The following is a 27,075-nucleotide window of genomic DNA, read 5'->3' as shown; positions in this document are numbered from 1 at the left end:
TGTTGTGCCACACGAGGCTCTTGGACATCTCCCAATGCTGGTTGGCACTGTTGTCCTGATGGAGTCCCTGGCCCTGGCCAGCTGAGGGTTATATCTGGAGACACGTTGCCTCCCCACTGTGCCAACCCCAGCACGCTGCTTGGGCCACTGGTTTGCAGCCAGCTGCACCAGTTCAACCAGGACATCACCGGTTTGCAGCCCACCTACAACCAGTCCTAATGGGATGCCACTGGTTTGCAGCCCAGCTGCACCAGTCCAGACTGTCCCAGTCCCTCTGCCGTGAGTAGCAGCCTATAGGCATTGGTGTGGGGTGAGCCCCACACAGAAGGGTTTTGCCCCAGAGTTCCCCCCCTAGGGGCTGTGGGAGCACCCAAGGGCTTTCAGGCCAGGCAGGCACCTGCATGAGATCAGTTGGTGGGTGCTCAGCCTGGAGGGCTGGCCAGGGTCAGCAGCCAGGGCACCCGGGGCTGGGGCTCAGACTGCTGGGGGTCTTGCCCACCCCCGTGGCCGCAGGATGACCTAACCCAGGGCAGCCTCCCCAGCAGTGGCAAGGGCAGGAAACAATGCCAGCTCTGTTCCTCCTCCAGGGGATGGCCAGGAACTCACACCCAACAGCCAAAATTAGCCAGTGGCACTGATTCACCCAGCACATCATGCAGTGCTGCAGCCTCACGTGTCGACACGTCACAGCCTGGCCACAGGGTCGTGGCCTAGCTTGCGTCAGCTGGGCACACACCGGGCACAGGGATGGAGCACTGGGGTCCCTGGGGGGGTGAGGACCCCCAGCTGGTGCAGCATTCAGCAGCTGGGAAGGGCATTCCAGCTAGGGTGGGCAGGGGGCATGCTTGGCTCAAGAGCTGGCCCCAAACTCCACGGGCACCTTTGGCAATGCATCAAGAAGTGTGGCATCTCCCCGCGAGCGCAGCTTTAATATCATTGGTACACATATACATTCACTGTATACAGATATACACAAAGAGCAGCGGTACGTATGGGTGCCACAAAGCCCACCCAGCAGCCTGCTCCAGGCCCCAAGGTGGGGGGAGGCAGGAGCTGCAGACCCCTGGAGCCAACATCGCTTTCATGAAGCCTTTGAGAGCGAGCATAGGCGAGCAGGAACCTCCTCTAACATAGCACCATCCTCAGGGTTTCCCCACTGGGCTGGGGGGTGCAGGAGAGCCCCCCTGGATTAGACAGATGTGCTGCTGGCGGGCATGCAAGCTGGAAGGTAGCACATGGAGAAAGCCTCTGGCCTCCCCACAGGTCTTTGCCAAACCACGGCAGCCACAAAAGGGGAACTGGGCCTCACTTGAGGTTAAGGTGAAATTTATTCAGATGGAGCTGGTTACGGGACCGGGGGTGGTGAGGGATGCCGTGCAGGGAGGCACTGCCTGGCCCACGGATGCAGGCAGCCTCCCCCAGCAGAGATCAGGGAGGAGTTGGGGGTGTGGGGGGTCCAGGGAAGGGGATGAGGATGTTAGATGAGAGGAGGGGAGGAGCCCAACCATGCCAATTCCCATCTCTGCTCCTGGGCTGCCACACAGGGGGCACGGGGCCAAGCACCATCTCATTGGCTGCAAATAAGTTAAAAATCAAACTGGGAACAGCCCGGGAAACTTCCAGGTGGGAAAGGGGGTTAAGAGCCTTGAAGAAGGGGGGTGTGTTCCCATTTAATATAAATTTCACCTTAATGGGCAATAAAACTGATATGAAAGGGAAAACCCACGAGCAGCAAAAAGACACGTTAGAAATAGCACCAGGTTCCTGCTGGGGGCCGGTGGGCACGTGGCCCCCGCCACCGCGGGCAGCCCAGCCCTGGCTGAGGCAGCAGCAGGGCCCTGCCACCAGGCAGCCCTGCCTACCGAGACACTGCCCACACCTATGCCTTTGGCTGCCCTCCCGCCGTGCTGCTGGCAACGCCACGGGCATCTGCGGAGAGAAGCGAAGCGGTGTCAGAGTTGAGCAGGGGACCAGCATCGTTCCCCTGGCTCTGCATTGGCCGAGCCTGTGGCACCACGTAGGGATGCTGCCGGACCTGCTGGTGCCAGCAGCCATGCCATGCCATGCCATGCCTACCTGCCCCTGCACGCTGCCTGCAGCGCAGCTCGCACTCCTCCTTGCTGTCGAAGCGGTTGAGGTTACCCCGGCAGCCACTGTAGACAAAGGGCCGGCAGTCGGTGACTCTTTGGTTGTAGTACCACCGCAGTGTATAGCGCTGGCAGTCCCCCTCGTCCAGCGGCAGGCTGCAGGGCTCAGCTGTGGGGGGCAAATGGCAATGGTGAGGGTAGGCAGGAGCCGGCAGCACACCAGCGGTGGAGGCAGCCAGAGCCACTTGGCAGAGGAGGAGAAACCCCAGAAGGGGAAGGCAAGGGATGGTTCCCAACTGAGCATGGGCAGGGTTTGGCTGGAGGGGACATTCCCATGCCCTGCCCAAGTGCTGGGAGCGAGGGCAGGAGACGCAGCTCTGGGCAAGCCCTCCCCAAGGAGCAGCTCCTAGCAAAAGCTGGGAAGGAGGTGGCATGGGGATGTGATGGCCACAGTGTCCCTTGGAAGGGTACCAGAGGGATCCTCCACATGCTACTGCTGCTGCTGGGGCTTCCCTGCTCCCCTGTGAGCTCTGGGATCCCCTCCTGTGGTTCATGACCAGGAGCACAGGAAACCTGCCAGGGCCAGCAGGTCCCACCAGCCCAGAGGGACAGCTTCTGTGAGGGGGAAGGAGCATGAGGTGTGCGCGGCGCAGTGCTGTGATGGGGAACGCACACCCCAGCTGGGTGCCAGCGAGAGGGCTGCGAATCCCAGATCCCCCCAGCCAGAGGGGGTGGGGACCAGCTGCCAGGCAGGATGTGGAGGCATCACCCCAGCAAAGCTCAGGCAGCCCCACAGTCACCCCTGCCAGCTCCATCCTCGGTGCCAGGTGGGCACAGGCAAGCTCACCATCCATTGAGGGCTGCTCCAAGCTGTCCATCTCCAGGACCTCATCATAGTCCTCTTCCTCTCCATACATGCTCTCATACTCGAGGTCATCTGTGTCAAGCATAACCGCCCTGTTTTGCCCTGGGAGACAGTGCCAGGCGTGAGCAGTCCTTGCTTCCCCCTCTGTCCTGCTCCCCCCAGCCATGGCCCCTGCTCTGCACGTGCCTGCACGCACACACGCTCCTTGCTGCCCTCTCCTCCCTCTTTAATTAAAGCCCCCTGGAACCGGCAGCATGGCCACCGATGGTGCAAGCAGGGACGTGACTGGCCACACACATGGAGCAGGGTAAAGGGGGATGGGGACTAAGAGCACAGGGATGACACTCACCCTCCTCTTCCTCAGTGTGTGACAACTTGAGCACAGGGACTTCGTGAGCGCCGCCAGCAAGGAACGACTGTGTGGGGAAGAGCCCTGTGAGGGGAAAGGACACAGCACCGGCATCAGGGGGGAGGCGAGGAGGCCCAGGGTGCTTCCCCCAGCCTCCCAGGGGGAAAGTGCCCTGGCACTGCTGCAGCATACGGCTGGGGATGGGGGACCTGGGGATACCCCATCCTCTCTCTGCACTGCAGACCAGGGCTGCTGGGGGCTCCCGGAGGAGGAACAGATAGGAGGAGCTGCTGCTCAGTGAGACAGTGACTGCTGGGAGCCCAGCAGGGTGGGGATGGGGATGAAGATGGGCATGGGGAGCCCCAAGTGCCCATGGGGCCAGATCTTGTAGGTCCTCCAGGCTCTCCATCACCTGTTTGGCCATGCTCCCTCTCCTGGCGGACGCTTCTTCCTCCTCCCTGGACAGAGTGGAGGCTGCTCCTGGCCCGAGCCCCCCAGCCTCCTTGGAGAGAAAGCACCCACCTCATCCCAGCCCACCTCTTGCCTCCATCCCTCACCCCACCCTCCCCTTCAGCAGTACTGGCCACTGCAAGCCCACCTGCCCTGGCTCTGGCACTCAAGCATGGATGGGGTGCAGGACCCATGGTCCCTTCTCGATAGGCAGACCCTGGCAGCACCCAGATCCCATTGGCACCATCCCAAGCCAGATGCCCCTGGGGATCCCTGCTGCACCATCCCTTCTGCCACACACCATCCTTTCTCCCTGTGCATGGTCCCACTCATGCTGGTCCTCACTGAGGGGGTCCCAGAGGGTCCCAGACACCTCTAGTGTCCCCCAAACCAGCAGCACACCTGGGTGCTGGGCCCCTTCAGTGCCACACATGCGGGGCGGGGGCAGAAGCAGAGGGGTAGGAAGGGAGAGCCGCAACCTGAGTGCTCACGTGAATCCAGGCGCCGCGGGAAGTGGCCGCCGCAGGCTGTGGGAGAGACAGGGCTGGGGGTCAGGGGCAGTGGGGGCCAGACCCCCAGCCCCAGGGCAGTGGTGGGGGATGCTCACCACAGTGCTGGCTCATCTCCTGCCTGACGAAGGCACGGATCTCCTCCTCCTGCCATGCACACAGAGGGGCAAAGGACCGGCACCGCAATGGGGGACGGTGCAGTTAGAGAGGAGCAAAATCCCTTTTCCCAGGCCCCAGAGCCCAGAGGTGGGGGAAGACCCTCCATCGGCAGCAGTGGGATGGATCCGGCACCCCTTCCCACCCCAGTGACCTGCTGGAAGCCTGTGCCGGCTCCCTTCTGGCTCCTTACCGTCATGCCCGGCTCCCCCTTCTCCCCATGGAGCCCCTGGGTGCCAGGACTGCCCTAGGGACAAGCAGAAGGGAGGTGGGAGGCTGGCCCCGGCTGGGGCTCTCCTAGGCAGGGCCAGGCACCCGCTCACCCACCTGCTCTCCTCTCTCACCAGGGATGCCAGGCACACCACGGGCCCCTGGCACCGACTGTCCAGGGGGCCCTCTCTCTCCCTGCAAAGGACACATGCTCAGGATCTGGCTGGTGGGTCTGGAGCCTCTCTGCTCTCCCCAGTGCCATGGATGTGCTGTTTTCCCAGTCCCCACACCCTGGGGATGCCTGTGCAGGTAGGGATGGGGATAGGGATGCGGTTGGGGATGGGTCCAGCCCAGCCCCAGGACAAGCAGCGTTCCCAACCCCCCAGGCTCCCACCACCTGGACAAGGGAACACAAGGGAGGACCCCAGAGGCAGTGAGCTGACAGGGCAGGGACAGAGCTGGGACACGGCTCCTGACACCACCAACCCCTCACCCACTCCGGTGACAAGGCTCTCCCTTCCTCAACGCACCGAGGGGGACCAGCCACCCACAGCGCGGACTCACCTTCTGGCCCTGCATGCCCTCAGGACCTCGTGGGCCGACATTCCCTGGGGGCCCCGGCGGCCCAGGAGCACCATCACTACCCCGGGGACCAGGGCCACCGATAATGCCCGGGGCACCCTGCAGGAGAGCAAAGGGTGAGGCCAGGGGAGTCGGAGCCCCCAGCCCCAGAGCAGGTGCCACAGGCATCCTCTGACCCTGCAGCTGGGCACCCCTGAAGTACCAGAACCAGTGCCTTCTTGTAAAGAGCGGGAATTTGTTGCCACTTTTAGTTTAGTGACACAATTTAGAGCAGCACCAGATGGCTCTTCTGGGACTATCAGGCTCTGATGTGCTTCTGACCAAGGATGGATCCTGGCCCGGTGCAGTGGGGTGCAATGTAGACCGTCCCTTTCCAGCCTGCTCACCCGGTCTCCTTTCTCCCCCTGGTCTCCTTTGGCTCCCTGCTGCCCGTCGAAGCCCCGGTCGCCCTGTGAAGAGGAAGGGGCAGGCAGTGGGGGACAGGCAGTGGGGGACAGGCAGCATGGGGGCTGAGGTGCCAGCAGAGCTTTTCCCAGTGCCGTCCTGACATACCTTGGGTCCCATGAGCCCCTCCTTCCCAGGGATGCCCGGTGGTCCCGACAGACCCAGCTCTCCCTGGGGGACAAAGCAGATGTCTGTTAGCCACCAGCCGTGCATTCCCATCCCACACCAGTGTCAGCGTGGTGCTTACCGGCTCGCCTTTCCTCCCTAGCAGCCCTGAGCGCCCCGGGATCCCCGGCTCTCCCTACAGCAGGCAGGAGAGAGGCAGGGCGGTCAGTCCTGTGCCCCCTCAATGCTCACCCCAGAGCCGCAGGCAGAGGAGGGGACCCCATGCCCCTGCCACGGGGCTGAGGTCCAACCTCAGCCATGTCCCTGCTCCTGCTGGCTGGCAGAGGGGATCCAAAGGGCCGCAGCCTCCAGGCAGCATCCAGGCTCCTGTGGCACCCCGCGGGCACCCACTCACCTTCTCGCCCTTGTCCCCATCAAGGCCACAGGCGCCTTTCATGCCCCGATCACCCTGCGAGGATAAGGAGGGGAGTCACAGAGCCACACCAAGCCAGCACAGGTCCCGGCTGGGAGAGCACCAATGAACAGAGGGGCCAACCCACCTTGGGGCCACGCATGCCCAGGGGTCCCATGTCCCCCTTCTCCCCCCGGGCTCCGGGGATCCCATCACGGCCAGGCTGGCCCTACAAGAGAGCACACAGCATGACAGGGGTCTGCTCCTGCTCCGCAGCGGGGTGGCAGCGGCACCGAGACGTGGCTCCTCACCGGCTCGCCAGGCTCTCCTGATGCTCCGACCTCTCCCTGGGGAAGGCAAAGGCATCGTTCAGGGAAGGCGAGGGGGCTGGTGCCCCCAGCACCCCCCAGCACCCCAAGCAGTTGGGGGTGCCTAGCTCCTTACTTTTTGCCCACCAGGGCCACGTGCCCCAGGAAAGCCTGTGGAGCCCTTCTCGCCTTTCTCGCCCCTCACCCCCTGCAAGCAGAAAACCAGATCAACACAGGGCAAGAGGAAGAGCTCTGGCCATGGCATGGCCACAGCACAGCCATGGTGACCTCCGAGGCTGATTGCAGCAGCTCCTCTTGCTGGGGCGCCAAGCACCATGCCCGGGTGCCCAGAAGCACCAGCACATGTGGCACAGGGATGCCATCATGCCCTGGTCCCTCTGTCCATTGCCCTGTCAACAGCCCTCTGTAGTTCCCAACCCAGCAGCCCCCAGCCCCGCACAAGCCCCCAAGCCCTGTACCTTCTCTCCGGGCATGCCTTGCTCCCCCTTGTCCCCCTTGTCCCCTTCTGTGCCCTTCAGGCCACGCTCTCCCTGCAAAGAGGGAAATGCAGGGAGGGGTCAGCGGACAAGGAGATGCTCAGATACACATCAGGGTGGGGAGGACAGACCTCCCTGGGGTAGGGACACAGGGGTCTGTAGGTGGCTGAAGGAGAGGGGACAACATGCACTGTGAGGGAGGGTCCCTCAGCGGCAAGAAGACCCACACCCCAGCTCTTCTGGCAAGCAGAGGTGGGGGGAAGGCTGTCCTGTGCCACTCGGGCGGGAGAGGGGGTACGTGAGGAAAGCTGGGAGCTTTCCCAGCACAAGGCTGGGAGCTGCCATGTACCATGGGCAGGGCGGGCAGGGCCTTGGGGAGGGGATGTACAGGAGAGTCCCTGCCCATCAGGACAAGAGGGACGATGCAGAGAAGGGCAGGAAGGATGGGGACAGCTCTTACCGGCTCCCCCTTGCTGCCTCGGGCTCCAGCGAGCCCCTCCACCACCACAGTATCGCCCTGTACACCCAAAGAAGAGAGGTGGGGGTGAGCGGGGAGGTCAGCACTGCTGCCCTCTTCCTCCTGCTGCCCCTGGCCCTGGGACTCACCTTGTCTCCTTTGGGCCCTGGGGCCCCAATGTCACCCTGTGAGGAAAGAGAGATGGTGAGACGCTGCAAGGATGCACGGTGGGGAGCAGGCAGCACCTCCCTGTGGACCCCGATCTCTGGGGATGCATCATTTGCTCACCCCCAGCTCACCAGCCCCTAGAGTCCCTTACCTTGTCCCCACGCTCCCCCCGGTTCCCAGGCAAGCCCTGCAGGAGAGAAGAAGGGGGGAGGGGGTCAGGGAGGGTCCTGGACAGGGGTGCACCTGGGGAGTGGGGTATTTACCGCCGGCCCTCGATCCCCTTCTGGTCCTGGGCGCCCGTCTTCACCCTGCGAGAAGAAAGGGATGTGAGAAGGGAGTCTAGGATGGGGGCACCCCCAGCATCACCCCACCCCAGGGACAGGCACAGTTCTGGCTCGCCATCCCCTCAAGGCTGACACCGTGGGAATTCCCATCCCTGGTGGCGGGGACATGGGGGGCTGCGGTGGGAACACAGAGGGGCCATGGCAGTACCTACCCGTGGCCCTGGGTCTCCACGCTCGCCTCTGGCTCCTGGCAGCCCGGCCCCCGGCGCACCCTGCCAGGGGGAAGACAAGAGCTCATCCTTGTCCCTGCTGCCCACTGCTCCTCCCAGCTGTGCCACGTCCCCCCCCATGCCAGGGACACCCCACAGTCCCCACCACCTCTCTGTGTGCCTGATGCAGAGCAGGCTCCCGTGTGCCACCATCCAGAGTGGGCTCAGCATCCCCTGTGGGGTGGCTGAAGCAGGGACACCCCACGAGAGGAGCAGCCCCACACCCCTCATGCTGTAGGGCTGCGCCCTATCTTACCTTGTCACCCTTCAGGCCAGAAGCCCCTTGTACGCCCTAAAAGAAAAGACGGGGTGAGCAAGTCACAGAAGGCGATGCCAGGTGCCCTGCGAAGCATTTCTGGGGCTCCCACAGCGGCCCCCATGCCAGAGCCCCCCAGCAACCCCCAGCCCCAGGGGCCACAGGGTGCAGGGTGAGTCCCTGTCACCCTGCCCGAGCTGGTGGGGAGCCAGGGCAGAGCCTGTACCCCTGGGGATGCTGCGGCACTGGAGCCCCATACTTACTGCTGGCCCTGGGGGCCCCGTGGGTCCCGGTGGCCCGGGGGTGCCGTCTCTCCCGGGAAAGCCGATCAAACCCTGGGCAGGGACACAGCGGTGAGTGAGCAAGGACTGTGCCTGGGAGGCAGCGGGGTTTGCAGGGACCCCACTGACACTGCCCAAGGGTCCAGGGTCACCAGGACCACTGAGGCCAGGTGCTGGCTGTAGCTTCTACCCTTTCTCCTGGGGGACCCGGCAGGCCAGGCTGCCCATTGTCCCCTCTCAGGCCTGGCTGTCCCGGTGTCCCAGCAATGCCTGCTAAGCCTGGGGGTCCTGGTAGTCCTGGCAAACCGGTGTCACCCTGGAGCAGGGATGAAAATTATGAAAACAGCCCCTCAGGAGCGTGCCTCTCCCTCATCCAGCCAAGGCAGGGCAGCACCCCAGCATTGGGGATGTGGTGAGAGCCAGGGTGACGTGGCGACAGGGGTTACCTTCAAACCTGGAGGCCCATCCTGTCCTGGCGGCCCCTGCACACCAACACCTGGCGATCCCTGTGTGGTGGCAGAGAGCACGTGGCACATCCCCTGGCTGGTGGGCACAGCAGTGCCAGGGCACCATGCCACCAGGGGCAGCCCCCCAGGGCTGTGGAGTGTCTTTGGGGGCAGGGGACACACACCTTCTCCCCTTTGGCTCCAGAGGATCCCTTGGCTCCCTATGAAGACATGAAGCCATGAGGAAGGGCTAGGTGGTAGGTGACAAGGGTACAGGCCCCACTCCCTCGCAGCATCCACTGCCCCCAGCATCCACCCCCTGGCCCCCCATACGCCTCCTACTCACATCTTCCCCAGGATCTCCTGGCTCCCCGAATCGTCCTGGCTCCCCCTGGCAGGGGTGAAACAAGCAAAAAGCTGGGATATGTGATGGTGCACAGGGGCAGCAGCTGCAGCCAGTTCCCCCCCCACGCTGTGGCCAGGCAGCCAGGGAGCCCAGGGACCTCATGGCACCCTCCTTGCTGCCTCCCGGGGCAGCGCTCACCTTCTCGCCCTTGGGGCCCGGCAAGCCTCGGTCGCCCTTGGAGCCCTGCTTGGGGAGAGCAGCATTAGGGGAGGGGGAGGCCACAGGGCTGGCTCGCCCCCCAGAAGGCAGGGGGTGGTGGTAGGGGGATGAGGTTAATAGAGGGGACGAGGTTAAGGGGGTAACTCACGGGTTCTCCCAGCAGCACACCCTCCAGCAGCGCCGGCTCGCCCTGCAGTGACACATGGGTGTTCAGGCAAGCCCGCAATGGGTGCCAGCACCCTGTGGACCCCTGCCCACGCCACGCAGGGGTGGGGGTCCCCCCTGCCTTGCTCCCTGACTCCTTACCTTCTCGCCTTTGGCGCCAGGAGGGCCGGCGATGGCCTGGGGCACAGAGGAGAGAGAGGGCAGGTGAGTAGGGCTGCATGGGGATGCTCCCCCTCGTCCCAGCCCAGGAACACCCAGGGAAGCTCCCAGCTGCTGTGGAAGCAGCTCTGCACTCACCTGCCCTGGCACGCCGGCATCCCCTGGCTCTCCCTTGGGACCCACAGGGCCTGAAGGTCCCGGCACGCCCTGGCACAAGCAGCACAGCCCTCAGCCTCAGCTGCAGACACCCCAGGCTAAGCCCCACGGGGCTCACATTGGGATGGGATGGGGTGAGCAGCAACGTACCATCTTCCCAGGCATCCCTGCCTCGCCATCCTTCCCTGGCACGCCATCCCTGCCCGGCACACCTGGCTTCCCGCTCTCCCCCTGAGGGCAATAAGAGTGGGGCTGGGGTACAGGGGCCCTGCAACACCCCCAGGCAACCCCAAGTGTCCACACTGATGGCAGCCAGGCAGGGGCAGGGGACAACACACTCACCACTTGTCCTGGCAGCCCAGGAACACCTGGTGGGCCCTGCAAGGGAGACAAGCAGAAATCAAGTGGCAGCCCAGGCACCAGGAATGGCCAAGGGACAGGTTGGGGCGAGAGATGTCTGCAAATACCTACCACTGGGCCCGGGGGACCAGGGGAGCCAGGCAGTCCCATGCTGCCCTGGGGACCAGGCAAGCCCTGCAATGGAAACAGCCACATTAGAGAGAGGATGGCATGCTGCCCTGGCACAGCCAGGACCTCGGCTGCCACCGCAGGAAGGTGCAGCGGCTGTGGGTGGGAGCTGGATGGTTTTGGGGGGGCAGGCAGGTGCCAGCAGGGATGGCAGGAGTGCTCGCTCACCCGGATGCCAGAGCCAGGTTCCCCCGGATCGCCCTGTGAAGACAGTGCCTGCATCAGCCCCACCATCCCAACCCACCAGCCACCATGGTCACAGCCACATCCCCATGCCTGCCACGGGGCTGTTCCCCAGGGCTGGCTGGATCCATGAGGGTGGCCAGTCCAAAATGTTCCTCTGTCCAGCCCAGAATGTCCTGAAATGCCCCCGTCCCTCCAGCCCCCAAATCTGGCAAGGCCCTGCTTTCCTCTGCCTGGTCTGACGTGGCGATGCCAATGCCGATGCCAATGCCATACCTTGGTCCCAGCTGGGCCCTGGCTCCCCGGTGGGCCAGTGCTTCCCTGCAGGGAACAAGGGGACATTATGTTGGAGTGGTGCTTGCTGGTGGCATAGGACAGGGAGGGGACAGTGGGGTAGCATGGTCCCAGCACTGCCACCCTACCCCTGCTCCCTGGGGACACACACCTCCCCAAGCTGATATCCCACTTGCATGGCACTCCCCTGCACGTGGCATGGGGTGGCTGCTTACCGGAGGTCCTGGGGGTCCTGGGTCTCCCTGGTTGCCCTGAAGGGAGGAAGAGATGGGGTCACTGCAGGGATGAGTTTTCCCTGGTAGGTGCATGGGGTGTCCCCTGGGAGAGGAGACCCAGACACTGCACCCATGCTGAGTGAGGACAAGCCTGGCCGGCTCCTGGCAAGATGCCTGGGGCCAAGCACCCACCCAGGCAGCAGGGTGGCCCCTACAGCTTCACCCAGCACCTGCCGTCAGGAGCCCCCAGCTGCATGCTGAGGTGGGGGGGCACAGTGACACAGAGGGGACACAGACACCTACCGGGCGTCCCAGCACGCCGGGGAAGCCTGGCAAGCCCTGCAAAGAAATGTCAGAGCTGGCAGGTGAGTGGGAGCCCACTACCCCCAAGCAGCCCTGCCTGCCCCCCAAGGATGCTCCCCATTCCCAGCAAGCGGTACCCAGCCCAGGGGTACTTATGGTGGGGGTGAGAGGTGGGAAGCCCCCTAAAGCCCTGTGGGCCCTGCATGAGTGGGGGAAGAAGGTAAATGAGATGTGAATGTTCCCGCTAGTACTGGTGGTGGCTGGTGTGGGACCACAAGACCTTCCCCCTGTCCCATCCCACATCCTCCCCATCATGTCCCCACTCACCGGCTTCCCCTCGGGGCCAGCCAGCCCTCTCTCACCCAGGAGACCCTGGAGCAAGAGATGCAGACGGGGTCAGTGCCAGGCAGGGGTCCAGGGTCAGCAAGGGGTGGGGGGACATTGCGGTACTCACCGGGGCACCATCCCTGCCCTTCTCGCCGGGCTCCCCTCGCTCGCCTCGTGGGCCACCCTCACCCTGCAGAGGGGACAGGTGCAGGGTTGTGGAACAGGCAGGGACCTTTCTGTCCCCACCCAGGGCCTGCTGACACTCAAAGAGGGGTGCCCCCACGGTGCCCCTGCCCAGGGCTTCACTCCATGGGGCTGCCCTGTTGGCAGCAGGAGACTTAAAACCACAGACCTTATCTCCTTTGGGTCCGCGCTCACCCTCGGCTCCTGGCTCGCCCTGTGTCACAGAGAAGACAGATGCCATCAGCCTCTGCTGCCCCTCTGGGGATGCTTGCCCCACCACAGCCCTCAGTCCCTGCCCAGCTCATCATTTGTCCCAGCCTGGTTGGCTTGGTCGCCCCATTCCCTTCTGCCTGACCACGCACCTTCGCTCCCTTGGGTCCGGTGGGGCCACGCTCACCCGGTAAACCCATCAGGCTGCCCTCCACCACGTCTGCCTGCGGGCAGGGCACCGTCAGGGCCAGCACCCAGGGGATCTCAGTAAGGTCCCCCCAGGGGCACAGCCCTCCCCAGGCCCCTGTGCCAGGGGTCTGGACGTGGCCATCCATCCCCAGAGGTGCAGGCTCGCACCCCTTGGGGATGGTCCCCAGCAGCAGCCATCACCTACCTTGGGCCCTGGGGGCCCTGGGGGGCCAGGCAAGCCTTCCCTGCCCTAGTAGAAGGGGGAGAAAAATAGGCTGAGCATCAAACTGGGCAGAGTTATCCTGCTATGGCCAATCCTGGCCCCTATAGGGCATCCTCCTGCCCCCAGGAGAGCCCCCCATCCCCCCAGGAGGTGCACAGCATTTGGGGGACAGAGGGGACTGTGTCCCCATTCTGGCTCACCTGCTCGCCCCGGTCACCCTTTTCGCCCCGGTCGCCCTGGGAAAACAATGTGGTAGCCATCACGGGGCTGTCCCCAAGCCCCGGCACCAGGTCCCACAGCCCTTGCCCCACTCACCTTCTCTCCGGGCCGCCCGGCCTCCCCCAGCTCCCCAGCCCGGCCCGGCACCCCAGGGATGCCTGGCTTGCCAGGCTCCCCCGGCTGCCCGGGTGGCCCCTCAGGACCCCGCTCGCCCACGGCACGGCCCGTGGGGCCCTGGGGGCCAGGGGCACCGGGGTCCCCCTTGTCACCTTTGGGTCCTCGCTCACCGGGGAAGCCTAAGGAGCCCTGCAAAACATAACACCGTGCTGCCAGAGCCAGCCGTGCGCCGGGGGTCAGTCCTTCTGGAGCATCCCAGGGTTGAGCCGGCTGTATGGCCCCCCCAACCAGACTGGGTAGTGGGGCAGCATGTTGGGGCATGGCATTGAGCCTGGCTCCACTCACCTCTCGACCTGGAGGCCCCCTCTCTCCCGGCTCCCCCCGGCTGCCCTTCTGGCCCCGCAGCCGCTCCGACACCGGCAGAAATGAGTCCGAGCTCCCGTCGTAGGCACCTGTGAGCTCCTTCAGGGATGAAATCTGGGAGGGAGGAAAAGTCATGGGGTCAGTGCAACCCAGATGTGGCAGCACCCCATGGCCCCAACAACTCATCCTGGGTGGTCTCCTACCACCTCCCACATCCCCCCCCTCCTGCTGCCATGTGGGCAGGAACAGCCCCCAGCATGACAGCCATGGACTACATACCTTGATGCCAAGTGCTTCCAGGCTACGTTCAATGTTCTGCAATAAAAAGATATTAAAAACAAAGTGAGTGTTGGCCTGTGCCCATCATAGGGGCTGTGGAGGGTCCTCCATTCCCCAGGCAGAGCTGACATCCCAGCCCAGCAGGTCGAGATGCACTCACCACTGCAGCCCCAGGGTCTCCACGTGCTCCAGGGTTGCCAGGTCGCCCCTAGGTTTGCAGAGAAAAAGGGAATGAAAAGATGTACAGAGGTGCAGTACGCGAGGAGAGCAGTAGGTTTGAGAGTTAACACTGCTGGTGCTGCCCGGGCAGGCTGTGGTTGCCACCACCCTGGGGTGCTTGCAGCTTGTCAGGCTCAGTGCTGGGTACTCACTGGCTCCCCTTGCAGTCCAGGCTCCCCCGGGTCCCCCTGAAACACAGCAAAGATGCCAAGGTGGCACAGGGTCCCCCAGACCTTTGCCTTGCAAGGAAGGCTCAGGGGCATGAGCACACCTACCTTTGGTCCAGCCACCCCACGGAGCCCTGGCAAGCCCTGGAAGATGTAGAGGGGACACAATAGCACCCAGAACCCACGGACACAGGGCAATGCCCCAAGGGAGCTGTGAGCAGGGGTCTTGCCTGCCCCACAGCAGCCCATACTCCAGGGTCTGGTGCTGGGTGGCACTGTGGGCTCAAGGACTACATACCTGGCCTGGGGGGCCGACCTGGCCTGGGATGCCGGGGAGGCCGGGGGGGCCAAGGGGGCCTGGCAGACCTCTGTCCCCCTGCTCGCCCTTGGCGCCACTGTGGCCCTGCCGAGAAAGCAGTGTCATCCCCAGGACCTGGGTGCCCAGGTCTGTCCCAGGTGGGGGCACGTACCCAGCACCCCCATCACCACCTCCTCTGTGGGGAGGTACTCACCTCTCTGCCAGGAGGTCCTGTGTCACCTTTGTCTCCCTAACCAGGTGGGAATAGAGTTAGAGGGATGCTGCCCCATCCGCATGCCCCAAAATAATGCTCCTGGACCCAGGCAGGGAGGAGCCACCAGGCATGTGGGGACCACGCAGAGACCACCCAGGGCTTGGCTCCTTACCTTTCTCCCATCCTCTCCCGGCATCCCGTCTTCTCCCTGGGGACACAGGCTGCCAGTCATTGCCTGGGTCAACCACCCCAGCACAGGCACCACATGGGACAGGGACTGGCACCGGGTGTACAGCACAGAGCATGGGAGCTCCCCCTCTCGCCTTTATGTTGTACTGGGATCACTGGCCCTCAGGACCCCAGGTGAGCCCCAAAGCCAAGCCCCGCTCCCCCTACTCACGTTCTTGCCGCTGATGCCGGGTTTGCCGTCATCGCCAGGTTTGCCCTGGGAGGAAGAAGAGGCAGTGAGAGAGACCCCCAGCTCTCCCCCCGGCCCCAGCAGCCAGGGGTCCCTGGGCACCCATCACGGCCCCAGGGTGCAGGGAAGGGGGAGCTGGGCATAGGGCAAGCCCCGGTAGGCAGACCCAGCTGGGACCGACTGCAGCGGGCACAGAGCAGGGTGTGTCCCCAGGGCGGCTGGTACTTACGGGGATGCCAGGTGGTCCCAGGGGACCCACGGGGCCAGGCAGTCCCTGTTCCCCACGCAGCCCAGGCAGCCCCTGCGAGGAAAGGAGACAGGAGAAGCACAGGGCAGCAGGGCACCCACCATCCCCAGCCAGCTCTGGGAGGAGGGAGCATGGCTGGAACGGTGGCACCCTGCTGGGGACAGGAGACAGTCCCACTGCGCTGCCCCAGACCAAGGAGCATGGGACAGGACATCTGTCCCTTGCAAGGATGATGGCCCCAGAGGGACCACAACCCAAACTCGCCCTCTCTGCAGGTACTTACGTCCCGGCCGGGGTCCCCCTGCTTCCCCGGGTCCCCCTGCAGACAAGGAGGAGGTGAGGGCAGGGACACCCCCACCTCGCCAAAGGCCCCCTACGAGCATCCCCAGCCTGGGGCAGAGAGTGTCCGGGGGGGGGGGGGGGTGGCTCCTCCTGTCCCATTGCCCCTCTGTCCCACAGCCCCCCACCCACAGTGCCCGGGGGCAGCCGTGCCCCCTGCCCTGGACCACGCTCACCCGCAGCCCAGCAGGGCCTGGGGGTCCAAGTTTGCCTTCCAGCCCGTTGCGGCCATCCAGCCCTGGTGGGCCACGGTCCCCCTGTAAGACAGCAGGGCAGGAGGGCTGAAGCCATGGGGCAGGACAGGGGTGCCATGGGGCAGCTTCCAGCCCCCAGCCCCCTCACCTTCTCTCCTGGCAGGCCTCGGTCCCCGGGGTCACCCTGCAGGGTGGGAACAGGAGTAAGCATTGTCCGCCCTGAACGGGAGCTGAGGAGGGCACGGACCCCCCGACTCAGACCCCCGTGGGGATGGGGCACTCACCCGTGCACCGGGGGGGCCACGAGGACCCTCCACACCCTGCAAGAGAGACACACACTTAGCAGTGGGGCATGGAGGGAAAGGAGGGGATCCTGGGTGCTCACCAGGACCCCCAGCTCTCCCGCAGAACATCACCCGTCTTGCTGTCCCACTGCCTCCCGCACTGAAGCCCCAGCACTTACCCTCTCTCCAGGCAGGCCAGGGGAGCCGGCATCGCCCCGGGCACCCTTTGCACCATCCTCACCAGGGTCCCCAGGGTCCCCCTGCCAGGGAAGGGCACGGCAGTTAGAGGATACTGCCCCGCCGCCCGCGCAAACGCCTGTGCCAGAGCCCATGCTGAGCACCTCTGCTTATGCTGTGGTTTAAGGGCGGGATAATAGCAAAGGTCTCAAAATACAGGCACAGGCTGAAAAATAGAGGTTGCTGGGCTCGATGCAGCTCCCGGGTGGCCAGATATTGGTTTCAGAAGAAATGCAATGAGCAGTGCTGCTGAGCCAGGAGCCAGCTGAGCCACGGCTGGGGACCATGATTCCATCCAGCACAGCGCACAGCCCATGGCCAAAGCTGCCCTGAACTTGAGCTGGCTTATAAAAGCAGAACACCTAGAGTGTGGGGTACTGCCGTGGGATCCCTGTGGGGCTGAGGAGCCATAAGCATGCTGGCTCCTTCGAGGAACTCAGCCCTACAGGGCCCTCCTGCCCTGGCACCCTCCTCCCAGCACTGGGCAGGAGCATCAGCCTATGTTGCCCCGGATCCCACATGCCTCTCAGCTGTGGTGCATCAGCTCCGCATGGCAGGGGCTGTTTTGGGCAGGGAGGGCTTGGTGCCACCAGGATCCCAGTGCACAGGCAGAGCCCAGCGGGGACAGCACAGGGCACCCCACCACCAGCATTCCCGGGGACCCACTTGTTACCTTCTCACCCTTCTCCCCTACTCCACCGAGCCCCACATCAACCTGTGGGGCAGAGAGAGGTATCAGAGCACATGGGGGCAGGCACCAGCCCCTGGGCAGGGAGAGGGGTGGGGGCAGGGCTTACAGTTCGTCCTGGGGGTCCGGCAGGCCCCTGAAAGAAGGGCAAGGGAAGCAGGTTAAGGGGAGCTGGTGTGGCTCCAGGGAGGGCAGGGCTGGCTCTGGGATGGGGACCAGGCACACGGCCCTGCGTCACTCACCGGCTCCCCACGGTCACCTTTGCTCCCTGGTGCTCCAGGGCTGCCCTGCAGCAAAGAAGGATAGGGTGAGGGGAGGAGGGAATGGGGGTCCCATGGGATGGGAGGTCCTGTGGGGTGGAGGGTACCCCTGGAAAAGGGTAAAAGGGTGGGTGTGGGGCAATGAGGTGCATGGGGTGGTGGGTGCCCACAGGGTGGTGGGCACACACAAAGTGGTACTCACATTCCTGCCTTCGGGACCTGGGTCCCCTGAGTCCCCCTTCTCCCCTGGGGGGCCGCGGTAGCCAGGGAGGCCCTGGGTGGAGGGCAGAGGAGGGCGTGCATTGGCGGGAGCCACCTGGCAGCCACTGGGCATCTTGCCTGCCCCGGGGTGCCCGCCAGCCTCGCACTTACCCGGGGGCCCCTGTCTCCAGGTTTGCCAGGCAGACCCGCTTCACCCTGTAGGGAGAGAGGGGGTGAGTGGGGGGCAGTGGGGAGGGGGGCAGTGGTCCTGGGGGGTCCTCACTTACCGGGGTGCCTTCATCACCCTTCTCTCCACGCTCTCCCTGCAGCACAGGTCAGTGGGCACCAGCCAGGAGGAGAAAAGCACAAGTCACCAGCATCCCCCTGCTCCCTGCCATCCCCCACCTCCTCAAGGCCACGGTGCCCCACAGCCCCCTGTCCCACTGCCCCCTTGACCCACGCTACCTCCTTGCCACGCAGCCCGGTCTGCCCTGGGGCGCCTGCTCGGCCCGGCTCACCCTTCTCTCCTGGCTCCCCTGGATCGCCCTGGGCAGGGAAAAAAGGGCAATGGGTTAAGACAGTGTGGGGGGAGTGTGGGGACTGCCAAGGGGAGAAGGGGCTCAGCACGGCACCCTCCACTCCCTGGAGCAGCATCATGGCACAGCCTGCAGGGATTGCCCCTCCAGAGCCCAGTGGGTGGATGGATGGACGGACAGATGGATGGAGGGGCAATGCCTCCTGCAGCGACGTTACCTTTGGGCCGCTCCTGCCCGTGAGGCCAACGATACCCTGGTTGTTGGAGAGGGAGAGCACGTGTCACCAGGGACTGGGGCGGCCCCGTGCCCGGGGAGTGACTGGGGCTGTGAACCAGTGCCTCTGTGGGCAGAGCCCAGCCAGCCCCAGCCCCTGGGGTGCACCCAGACTCACCCGATCACCCTGCTCGCCTTTGGGGCCAGCCGGCCCTGGGATGCTCAGGCCAGGGGCACCCTAGACATGAAGGGATGCAGCTTGGAGCAACAGCGTAGGCACCGTGAGCCCAGGCTGTCTGTGCTGTGCCCCCTGTGCCCCCTGTCCCAGGCAGTACTCACACGGGCGCCTTTATCTCCTGCCTCGCCCTTCGGGCCAGGAGGTCCTTCTGGTCCTGGGAAGCCTCTGTCACCCTGGAGCAGATGAAATGGCACTGTCAGCCCCCACAAACCACCCCCCTTCCTCCCACTACAGCTGCAGACAGCCAGGCTGAGGGACCAGCATGGGCATCCCCTCGTGTTGATGGCCATCTGTGCAAACGCCCTCCCCAGCCCACAGCCATGCCCAGGGAGCACCAGCACAGGGCTGGGGGGCACAGCTGGGGCAGGGTTACCTTCTCTCCTCCAACACTGGCCACACTGGGAGCCTGGGGGAGAAGCAGAGGGGACCATGCTGGGCACTGCCCACGGATCCCTGTCTCAGAGCTGGGACAGGCAGAGGGGGACCTGCCAGGCAGCATCACTTACCGGCTTGCCAGGTGGTCCTGGATCGCCCTGCAGAGAGACAGGTGTCATTGCCAGCCCTTTCCCCAACAGCCCCTTGCCACCCTGCTAGGGCCCCGCTTTGCCCTCACCTTCTCCCCCCGGGGGCCGGCTGGTCCTGGACCTCCCTGTGGTGAAAGAAGAGACCTCAGGGGCTGGTGGTGCCTGGGGATGCGCACCCAGGGCATGGCAGCCCCCCCAGTCCCAGGGTGCTGGGTCTTCATCACCACAGCTGCTACCCCAACTCACCTCTCTGCCAGATGGCCCTGGGCGCCCTGGGGCTCCTGTCTCACCCTAGAGGAGGGGAGGAAGAGGAAGGTGTCAGGGGCATCCTCCCACCCCATGGCAGGGCAGCTGCTGCAGGGCAGGACAGGCATCACCCCGGTGTGGCTGCAGCCACCTCAGCCCACCTACCTTCTCTCCCTCGGGGCCTGGCACGCCGCGGTCCCCCTGCAGAACAAAGCAGAGGAGGGTTTCAGGGAGCCTTCCTCCCGCCACGCCACACTGCCCCCACCCCACGCACCGCCTCAGAGCCCTCCGGGCCCAGCCCCGAATCCCATCCAAAATCACTGGGGTCTGACAGCAACCCCCAGGCACAGCCAGCGCTGTAATTGTGATTAGAGACCATACCTCAGAGGCAGACTCCTTAAAAACTGAATGAAAGTAACAAGCAGTGGGTGGTAATAGAACTGAGTGTCTTCTGCATATTTACAATGGATTAGGCTTTTTTATTTGAGGGTCAGTGCAGCCTTAACCAGGGCCACAGGAACATCAGGACCCGCCGATGCTGCCAAATGGCACAGTCTCACTCCGGCACTGTCTCACCTTCTCGCCCGTCTCTCCCAGCTCACCCGGCGCCCCACGGTCTCCCTGGCACAGGAGGAATATGGGGTCAGGGGCAGCAGGACCTGCAGGGAATGGCGCAGGTCCTGGCACAGAACCCGCTGAAGGCAAGGCGAGAGCACCCCTTCAGTCCCCGCACCACTCACCTTCCTGCCCTGCTCCCCTGGTGGTCCCCGAGGGCCCTGCAAAGGAAGATGGAGAAGATGTCACCTCCAGCGTGGCAGGGTCAATGCCCAGGCTGTCTGGAGCAGGAGTCCTCCAGGGTGCCGTCCGGGCTTGGCTTGCTGGTGAGGCCAGCTCTAGCCCGCCTTACCTTCTCTCGGGAAACTCACCCGGTCTCCTGGGTCCCCAGGGCGGCCAGGTGGCCCTGGGAAACCTTCTTTGCCATCACCCTAGGGATTAGGAAAGGCAACAGCCATGCCCGTGAGATGGGGATTGGCACCCCCACTGGAGAGCGGTGTGGGGTCCAAGCCCCAGGACAGAGCATCTCCACCATCCTCTTACCTTCTCTCCCTTCAGGCCAGGGGACCCAGCAGGTCCCCGGGGCCCAGGGTCCCCAGGCAGGCCCTGCAAGAGAGCACAGCTTAGCCCCTGGTGATGCAGCTCATCCCCAGGGATACATGGCTGCCATGGCCCTGCTCCCCTCTGCCATCCCTGCTGGCCTGGGGGCCCAACTCACCGGAGGGCCGGGTTCCCCTCGAGGCACTGCCCCATCCACAAGTCCAGGGGGGCCCTGCAGAGACAGGCATCAGCTCCTGCGTGATAGCCCCAGGGAGCTCAGTCCTTCCCAGCACCCTGGAGGGGCTGCAGAGCCCTCAGGGACCTCCATCCAGGAGGGCAGAACCAGGGAAATGCAGAGCCACTCACCCTTTCTCCTCGGTCACCCTTCTCCCCCTGCAAGGGCAAAAAAAGCAAGTAAGGGCAGGTTTGGGCTCTTCCTATGCCCCCGTGAACAGGCGGGGAACGTGCTGGACAGAGCCCATCATCAGTGGTATTGGGGTACATGCAAGCCACGCGTCTCTCCCCACACTGCCCAGCACCAGCTCATGCATATGTAAGTGTGCGTGGGCACAGCTGGTGGGGGCACAGCCCACGAGTGAGACCAGGAGGAGTGCACGAGGGAGCAGCTTCAGGTTGCTGGCTGTTCCTCCATCCATCTGTCCACACGTCCCCCCAGCTGTCCCCACACAGCACCTGCAGGGGATGTACCTTCACAAACTCTCCCGGAGGTCCTGGTGGCCCCATGGGTCCAAGCAGACCGGGGGGACCTGGATCACCAAAGGGCCCCTGTGGGCCGGGGCTCCCAGGGGGGCCAGGGCTGCCCTAGAGGACAGAGATGCTCTGTTAAGCTGGGGCTGCAGCACGGCCTGGCAGTGCTGGCAGAGATCCTTTGGCATCACCACCCACACACCTACCGGTGTGCCCGGCTCCCCTTTCTGGCCTGGCAGTCCCTGTGCTCCATCCACAATCACTCTGGGCTCTCCCTGCACAAGGAGGTAGAGGAAAAATCAGTGTCCCCATGTGCCCTGTTGTGTGCCCCGTGCAGGATGGGGGCCAGAGTGCCACAAGGCCAGGGGCCCATCAGGTAGATGGGGAGACTCCAAGGTCACCCAGACACCAAGGACCAGGAGATGCCAGGGGCTGAGGTATGCCCATCAGGGTCCCCGCTGCTCCCCAGGGACCCCCACAGGGCAGCCCCACGCCCATCACCTACCGGCTCGCCTTTGTTCCCCTTCGGGCCAGAAAGCCCCATTGGCCCCCGTGCCCCCTGGGAAGGAAAGCTAAGAGTGAGGAGGGGGTGTGTACAGGGAGCAGGGCTGGGGAGGGCTGGGGCCATACTCACAGGATCCCCTCGGGGGCCAGGGATGCCCTGGGTACCCTGGAAAACAACAGCTCAGGATGTAAGTGTGTATCCCTGCCAGCCAAGGGAGTGAGGATGGGATGGGATGGGATGGGATGGGATGGGATGGGATGGGATGGGATGGGATGGGATGGGATGGGATGGGATGGGATGGGATGGGGCTGGATGGGGCTCCAGCCAAAGCAGGGATTGACAGTCCCTGCCCAGTACACTTGGCCTGGGACACACACACAGGGGACAGCAGTGACCTTGCCAGCTACAGAGCCACACCGGCACAGGGAAAGGGTAGGCTCCGGGAGCAGCAAAACCAAGGAACATCCCCACTCACCGGCTGCCCAGGTGATCCAGGGTTCCCAGGGCGGCCAGGGCTTCCCGGTGTCCCATCAGCTCCGGGGAACCCCTGCAGGAGGGAAGAGCGTCATACCAGCACCTGGTGGACCCTGGCACTGCCAGACCCCCGCAGTGCCCCAGGCAGTGCTGGTCCCAGCACTGGGAGCCCAGAACAGCCCCATGGCTGAGCCAGGTCCCAGGGTGCCTTTCCCCTGTGTGCTGAGCCGGAGTGTGAGGGAGCAGTGTGGGGCTGGACCAGGGGTCTCCAAGGGGATCCCTCCTCCAGCCTGGACGAGAAGGAGAAGGGAGGGACGAGAGGCAGAGAGAGGCCCTGTGGGGCCAGATCACTATGCCTGGGGATCCTGGGGTGCCTGGGTGAGGGGGTTGGAGTTACTTACCCTGTCCCCCTTCTTGCCCGGCCGCTCGACACTCTCTCCCGGCAGACCCTGTGGCCCCCGGGGTCCTGGAGGGCCAGGCAGCCCGTGGCGGCCCTGGAAGGACAGCAGAGAGGACAGGCGGGTGGTGGCTAAGGGATGGTCCCATCCATCCCTGTAGCAAGGGCTGGATAGGTCCCTGCACCGCACCCACCTGCCGGCAGGACAAGGGAACCCAGGGACCTTGTTGCTGCCCCCCACCAGGGAACTGCCCCCATTTCCCCCCCCATCAGGGTATTACCGGCTCGCCAGGGGGGCCTGGTGGCCCCGTGCGTCCTTGTGGTCCCTGCAGAGACAAAGTCAGCGGTGAGCATCCCCCGCAGGCTAGCATCAGCAGGGTTTGGGGAAGGCAGCCCCCACCCCGTGCCACCAGCTGGGGGGGGATGCCAAAGCACTCACTGCCTCGCCGCGGTCTCCCTTCTCGCCCTGCAAGAAGACAGAGGGAAGGGGTTAGGGCTGCACCCCCATGCTCGGCTCCCTACTGCGCTGCTGCCATCTGGGGGGACCCTGATCTATGCTGAGCCCCTGTGCTGCAGCACGGCATGGCGCAGCACGGCACAGCGTGGCGATGCTCACCTTGGGGCACTGCACTGTGCAGGGCTTCGGCTGGGGCTCCGGCTGGCAAGACAAGAGAAGCCCATATGAACCCAGGAGCAGGAGAAGCTCCTGACCCCCATGAGGCTGCTCCCCCTCATGCCCCCTGGGGCACCCTGGCCCCTTACCCTGGTGGAGATGATGGTGCAGAGGTCGTCGGTGAGCTCTCCCTCCAGCTCTGCCAGGGCACCACCATCACTGTAGATGTAGCGCGGGTCCTCACCAGTGACCATGCGCCGGAGCTGCTCTCGGTCTGACCCCTCCAAGCCCACCGCCAGCACCCGGACTCCTGAACCAAGAGCACCCTCAGCACCCCGCAGAACTCCCTGCACACCCTGTTGGGACTCTATCCATCCTCACCACCAGCCTTGACGTCCCTGGCTGCAGCAATGGCATCGTCCCCAGAAGGGCCATCAGCCAGGACCACCAGCACCGCTGGCACACTGGACCGGCGCCCTGCACCCGGGCTCAGCAGGTAGGTCCTGGCAAAGGTGATGGCTGCCCCTAGGGAGGGAGAAGGAGGAAGAGAACAGTCAGCAGGATCCTACCGACCACTACCCTGGCTCCCAGTGCCGCACCTCACCGATGGCATTGCCGCTGGGCTCCTCATAGCGCATGGTGCGGATCTGCTCCAGCACAGCGGGCAGGTCACTGGAGCGGTTGAGGAGCAGCCAGGGCAGGCTGCGGTAGCTGTACGTGGCCAGAGCCACCTGCAAGGGTGCAGGGGAGCAGTGGGTACCACTGCCTGCCCGCACACCCAGGCCCCCTGCCCATGCAGCAGCCCCCTACCTGGGTGCCCTCAGGGCCCAGGCGCCCCAGGGCAGACACCGTGTTGGAGAGGAGGGTGCGCACAGCATCGGCACCGGAGGAGCTGTCACGGGTGCCGTGCACCAGGAACACAATGTCACCACGGGCATCCCTGCAAACTACAGGCAGGGAAGGGGTGAAGCTGCCACCAGAGCAGAGATAAGCCCAGTCCATCCCTGTAGTGACCCCACCATACCTGTGCGCTCGGTGACAGATGTCTCGGCGCCCGGCGCGCTCCCCAGGAGCGGACGAAGGGTGAAGGTGTAGCGCTGGCCCAGGCGCAGCCCAGAAACCTGCTGGGAGCTGGCAGCACCAGACAGCGTCTGCCCTGTCTCCCCACCAGCTGCCACCCAGGGGACAGAGTCAGGGGGGACACTGAGACCCTGCAGGGATGCTGCCCCCTATCCCGGGGCCACCCACCCGTCTCACCTGTGGGGGGGCTCCAGGAAAGGATGTAGCCAGAGGCGCCAGGAATTGGGGTCCAGGTGAGTGTCACTGAGTCCCTCTGTACCTCTGTCACCCGCAGGTTGGTGACATGGCCCCGGGCAGCTGCCAAGGAAGAGGAAAGGGTGTCCTGGCCCCATGGGACAGCCACCCCCCCCCCCCCCAGCTCCCCACCCACCACCCTCCCCAACCTAAGGCTGGGACAGCCCGGTCCCTGGATGCCCCTCTGGGCTCCAGCCCCACATCAGGGGTCCAGCGTCCCCTTAGCTCCATGCAGTTCCTTACTGGTGACAGCAGTGATGGTGGCTGGCTCGCTCTCCCGGCCACTGCCCAGGCTGGTGATGCTGATGTGGTAGCGCCGGCCTGGCTCCAGCCCGCCCAGGTCGTAGGAGCTGGTGGTGGCCGGGAGCTGCTGGCTGCGCTGGGGCCCCCCTGTGCAGGGGGGCAGAGAGAGGTGAGGGGGTGTGACGCGGGGGCTGCGGGGGAGGCAGGGGTGCCAGCCGGCCACACGTACCCTCAGCCAGGCGCCAGACAAGGCGGTACCCGGCGCTGCTGGCCACTGGCACCCAGGCCAGGCGCAGGCGGTGCTCCGAGGCCTCCATCACCTGGAAGCTGCTGACAGGGGGCAGTGGGGCTGCCTCCGCTGCGGGGCAGGGACAGGCATTAGGGGCAGGGTGCCTGGTGCCACCCTGGATGCTGCCCCCCACCCCAGCACTCACGGGTGGTGACGATGATGGAGACAGGGTTTCCCTCACGGTTGCCTACGAGCGCTGTCACCTTCACAGTGTAGGAGACACCTCCCTCCAGGTCAGGGATGTCAAAAGAGCTGATGTGGCCGGGAACCCGCCGGCTGGTCTCCGAGCCCCCTGCCAATGACCGCAGTGTCAGGCCCCCACCCTGCTGCCCTCGCAGCCCACCCCTGATGCTGTCCCACAGTACCGTCCCTGCGGCTCCACACCACGCGGTAGGCAGTGGCTCCTGGCACACCAACCCAGGTGACACGGGCAACATTGCTCCTGGATGCCTGCACCTCCAGTTGAGACACTGTCCCCACCTGCTCAGGTGCTGTGACACCAAGAGGACCCCTGTCACCTGGGCTCACAGCAAGCGGCACCAGCCAGCACTGACAGGTGGGGGGACACCGCACCTATCCGCCCCGTGGCAGTGACAGGGTTGCCCTCACGGCCATCCACAATAGCTGTGACACCAACAGTGTAGACAATGCCAGCACGCAGCCCCTCGATGGTGAAGGTGGTGGGGTCGGCAGGGAGAAAGCGGGATTGATCCAGACCTAGGAGAAACGGCCAGGATGGGAAGGGCTCCAGCACCTCTACTGCAGCACCCCACGGTCCTCATGCTCACCGTCACTGCCTCGCCACGTCAGCAGGTAGCTGCTGGCACCTGGTAGCCCTCGCCAGGTGACCCGCAGCTGGCTGGGCCCGGCCTCCATCACACGCAGCTCCGAGATGCTGCCCACAGCTGGGTATTCTGCACCACCCCACGGCACCATGGCGTCACCTTGGGGGGCCCGGGGGGGCCCTCGGCCACCCTGGCACCTTGAGCGCTTGCAGGGGGATAGGTGGCAAATGCATGCCGGGGGAGAAAACACAGTACCGGGACTCACAGCACCAAACCCTGATGTGGACTTACTGAGGCGGACGGTGAGCGTGGCGGCGCTGCCCTCACGGCTGCCCACCAGTGCTGAGACACGCACCAGGTAGGCGATGCCCTCCTGGAGGTCACCCAGCTCCAGCCCTGTCTGGCTGCCTGGGACACGCTTTGTCCTCTCCGTGCCATCTGCCGGGAGCAGGGCAGCCACAGGACCCTCAGCGCCAGCCAGCCAGGGTCCCTTGGGTGCTGTCCCCGCCCCTGTCCACAGACTCACCCTGGCTGTTGCGCACAACCACTTTGTACTCCGTGGCACCAGGAACACCAGTCCAGCCCAGTCGCACCCACCTGCCCGACTCCTCAACCAGCCGCAGGTCCGACACGGCACCCACAGGTGCCTCCACACCTGCAAGGGGACACGGTGAGGCACAGCTGGAGCTGCACAGCCCAGACAGCACATCTCCCATCCTCACCCTCGGCAGTGACCAGAGACCAGGAGGGGCTCACAACCAAAGGGGTCCCCAGGCTGACCAATGCCACGTGAGATGTTCCTCCATCCCAGTGGCTCGGGAGGGTGGGGGACAACCCATGGACCCACAGTAGTCACTCACCTGTCTGGAAGGTGGTGACGGGGGTGGCCACCTCACCACCATCATAGAGGGTGTAGAGGGTGATGCGGTACTCAGTGCCTGGCTGCAGCCCCGTCAGCTGGTAGGTGTTGGTGCTGCTGGGGAGGGACACCGTCCTGGGGGGCTCCAGTCCTGTGGGGAGGGGAAGGTCACTGCTGGCTGCTGGCATAGGGGGTCCACAAGGGTGACTGGGCACCCTGATCCCACCTGTGGCTCTCTTCCACTCCAGGCGGTAGCCACGGGCATCACGGGCACTGGTCCAGAGCACCTGGATGGACGTGGGGCCCAGGATGTTGGTCCGCAGTGTCTGCTCTGTGCCCACTTCTGCAAGAGGGATCCCGTGGGCCAGGCTATCCTGTGACACTCTGCCACCAGCCACCCACCATAGCAGGTCCCCAGCCCCCGCACATGGCAGGGTAGGGAGCATCACCATGGTGT

At 64.8% G+C, this 27,075-nt stretch overlaps 1 protein-coding gene across 1 annotated transcript in view; it reads right to left on the bottom strand.

Moving 5' to 3' along the window:
* Positions 1–908: 908 nt before the first annotated feature.
* COL7A1 (collagen type VII alpha 1 chain) overlaps positions 909–27,075 on the bottom strand; it is a 30,977-nt gene continuing 4,810 nt past the window's right edge. The window contains exons 13-120 of the mRNA XM_037387225.1: positions 26,845–26,961; positions 26,620–26,769; positions 26,286–26,414; positions 26,051–26,197; positions 25,763–25,888; positions 25,548–25,691; positions 25,340–25,465; positions 25,120–25,266; positions 24,915–25,043; positions 24,686–24,832; positions 24,386–24,505; positions 24,153–24,299; positions 23,939–24,075; positions 23,733–23,859; positions 23,510–23,653; positions 23,278–23,438; positions 23,132–23,173; positions 22,955–22,981; positions 22,797–22,841; positions 22,520–22,612; positions 22,120–22,191; positions 21,774–21,809; positions 21,645–21,698; positions 21,346–21,414; positions 21,140–21,253; positions 20,798–20,824; positions 20,610–20,663; positions 20,435–20,497; positions 20,263–20,322; positions 20,077–20,112; positions 19,913–19,957; positions 19,502–19,537; positions 19,337–19,381; positions 19,180–19,215; positions 19,073–19,099; positions 18,940–18,972; positions 18,668–18,739; positions 18,507–18,566; positions 18,333–18,368; positions 18,045–18,125; positions 17,867–17,902; positions 17,751–17,795; positions 17,581–17,652; positions 17,361–17,405; positions 17,228–17,254; positions 17,104–17,145; positions 16,373–16,453; positions 16,194–16,229; positions 16,058–16,093; positions 15,892–15,972; positions 15,660–15,695; positions 15,359–15,430; positions 15,112–15,156; positions 14,884–14,919; positions 14,712–14,747; positions 14,498–14,602; positions 14,308–14,343; positions 14,185–14,220; positions 13,974–14,021; positions 13,814–13,849; positions 13,517–13,648; positions 13,151–13,360; positions 13,036–13,071; positions 12,818–12,862; positions 12,576–12,647; positions 12,383–12,427; positions 12,158–12,220; positions 12,031–12,075; positions 11,704–11,739; positions 11,401–11,436; positions 11,168–11,212; positions 10,877–10,909; positions 10,652–10,714; positions 10,523–10,558; positions 10,331–10,411; positions 10,163–10,231; positions 10,007–10,042; positions 9,849–9,890; positions 9,680–9,724; positions 9,482–9,526; positions 9,321–9,356; positions 9,136–9,195; positions 8,880–9,005; positions 8,672–8,743; positions 8,409–8,444; positions 8,096–8,155; positions 7,863–7,907; positions 7,751–7,786; positions 7,581–7,616; positions 7,435–7,491; positions 6,957–7,028; positions 6,614–6,685; positions 6,481–6,516; positions 6,318–6,398; positions 6,173–6,226; positions 5,900–5,953; positions 5,761–5,823; positions 5,595–5,657; positions 5,191–5,307; positions 4,744–4,821; positions 4,610–4,663; positions 4,359–4,407; positions 4,231–4,278; positions 3,714–3,803; positions 3,302–3,385; positions 2,935–3,054; positions 2,077–2,256; positions 909–1,929 (exon numbers count right to left, since the gene is read on the bottom strand). Coding sequence (XP_037243122.1) covers positions 1,880–1,929; positions 2,077–2,256; positions 2,935–3,054; positions 3,302–3,385; positions 3,714–3,803; positions 4,231–4,278; positions 4,359–4,407; positions 4,610–4,663; positions 4,744–4,821; positions 5,191–5,307; positions 5,595–5,657; positions 5,761–5,823; positions 5,900–5,953; positions 6,173–6,226; positions 6,318–6,398; positions 6,481–6,516; positions 6,614–6,685; positions 6,957–7,028; positions 7,435–7,491; positions 7,581–7,616; positions 7,751–7,786; positions 7,863–7,907; positions 8,096–8,155; positions 8,409–8,444; positions 8,672–8,743; positions 8,880–9,005; positions 9,136–9,195; positions 9,321–9,356; positions 9,482–9,526; positions 9,680–9,724; positions 9,849–9,890; positions 10,007–10,042; positions 10,163–10,231; positions 10,331–10,411; positions 10,523–10,558; positions 10,652–10,714; positions 10,877–10,909; positions 11,168–11,212; positions 11,401–11,436; positions 11,704–11,739; positions 12,031–12,075; positions 12,158–12,220; positions 12,383–12,427; positions 12,576–12,647; positions 12,818–12,862; positions 13,036–13,071; positions 13,151–13,360; positions 13,517–13,648; positions 13,814–13,849; positions 13,974–14,021; positions 14,185–14,220; positions 14,308–14,343; positions 14,498–14,602; positions 14,712–14,747; positions 14,884–14,919; positions 15,112–15,156; positions 15,359–15,430; positions 15,660–15,695; positions 15,892–15,972; positions 16,058–16,093; positions 16,194–16,229; positions 16,373–16,453; positions 17,104–17,145; positions 17,228–17,254; positions 17,361–17,405; positions 17,581–17,652; positions 17,751–17,795; positions 17,867–17,902; positions 18,045–18,125; positions 18,333–18,368; positions 18,507–18,566; positions 18,668–18,739; positions 18,940–18,972; positions 19,073–19,099; positions 19,180–19,215; positions 19,337–19,381; positions 19,502–19,537; positions 19,913–19,957; positions 20,077–20,112; positions 20,263–20,322; positions 20,435–20,497; positions 20,610–20,663; positions 20,798–20,824; positions 21,140–21,253; positions 21,346–21,414; positions 21,645–21,698; positions 21,774–21,809; positions 22,120–22,191; positions 22,520–22,612; positions 22,797–22,841; positions 22,955–22,981; positions 23,132–23,173; positions 23,278–23,438; positions 23,510–23,653; positions 23,733–23,859; positions 23,939–24,075; positions 24,153–24,299; positions 24,386–24,505; positions 24,686–24,832; positions 24,915–25,043; positions 25,120–25,266; positions 25,340–25,465; positions 25,548–25,691; positions 25,763–25,888; positions 26,051–26,197; positions 26,286–26,414; positions 26,620–26,769; positions 26,845–26,961 — 7,592 coding nt within the window. The 3' untranslated portion in view covers positions 909–1,879. The remainder of the gene's footprint in view (positions 1,930–2,076; positions 2,257–2,934; positions 3,055–3,301; positions 3,386–3,713; positions 3,804–4,230; positions 4,279–4,358; positions 4,408–4,609; positions 4,664–4,743; positions 4,822–5,190; positions 5,308–5,594; positions 5,658–5,760; positions 5,824–5,899; positions 5,954–6,172; positions 6,227–6,317; positions 6,399–6,480; positions 6,517–6,613; positions 6,686–6,956; positions 7,029–7,434; positions 7,492–7,580; positions 7,617–7,750; positions 7,787–7,862; positions 7,908–8,095; positions 8,156–8,408; positions 8,445–8,671; positions 8,744–8,879; positions 9,006–9,135; positions 9,196–9,320; positions 9,357–9,481; positions 9,527–9,679; positions 9,725–9,848; positions 9,891–10,006; positions 10,043–10,162; positions 10,232–10,330; positions 10,412–10,522; positions 10,559–10,651; positions 10,715–10,876; positions 10,910–11,167; positions 11,213–11,400; positions 11,437–11,703; positions 11,740–12,030; positions 12,076–12,157; positions 12,221–12,382; positions 12,428–12,575; positions 12,648–12,817; positions 12,863–13,035; positions 13,072–13,150; positions 13,361–13,516; positions 13,649–13,813; positions 13,850–13,973; positions 14,022–14,184; positions 14,221–14,307; positions 14,344–14,497; positions 14,603–14,711; positions 14,748–14,883; positions 14,920–15,111; positions 15,157–15,358; positions 15,431–15,659; positions 15,696–15,891; positions 15,973–16,057; positions 16,094–16,193; positions 16,230–16,372; positions 16,454–17,103; positions 17,146–17,227; positions 17,255–17,360; positions 17,406–17,580; positions 17,653–17,750; positions 17,796–17,866; positions 17,903–18,044; positions 18,126–18,332; positions 18,369–18,506; positions 18,567–18,667; positions 18,740–18,939; positions 18,973–19,072; positions 19,100–19,179; positions 19,216–19,336; positions 19,382–19,501; positions 19,538–19,912; positions 19,958–20,076; positions 20,113–20,262; positions 20,323–20,434; positions 20,498–20,609; positions 20,664–20,797; positions 20,825–21,139; positions 21,254–21,345; positions 21,415–21,644; positions 21,699–21,773; positions 21,810–22,119; positions 22,192–22,519; positions 22,613–22,796; positions 22,842–22,954; positions 22,982–23,131; positions 23,174–23,277; positions 23,439–23,509; positions 23,654–23,732; positions 23,860–23,938; positions 24,076–24,152; positions 24,300–24,385; positions 24,506–24,685; positions 24,833–24,914; positions 25,044–25,119; positions 25,267–25,339; positions 25,466–25,547; positions 25,692–25,762; positions 25,889–26,050; positions 26,198–26,285; positions 26,415–26,619; positions 26,770–26,844; positions 26,962–27,075) is intronic.

The sequence above is a fragment of the Falco rusticolus genome, chromosome 4 (genome assembly GCF_015220075.1).
Source record: "Falco rusticolus isolate bFalRus1 chromosome 4, bFalRus1.pri, whole genome shotgun sequence".
NCBI lineage: Eukaryota > Metazoa > Chordata > Aves > Falconiformes > Falconidae > Falco > Falco rusticolus.
This window is presented reverse-complemented; position numbering and strand designations above follow the sequence as displayed.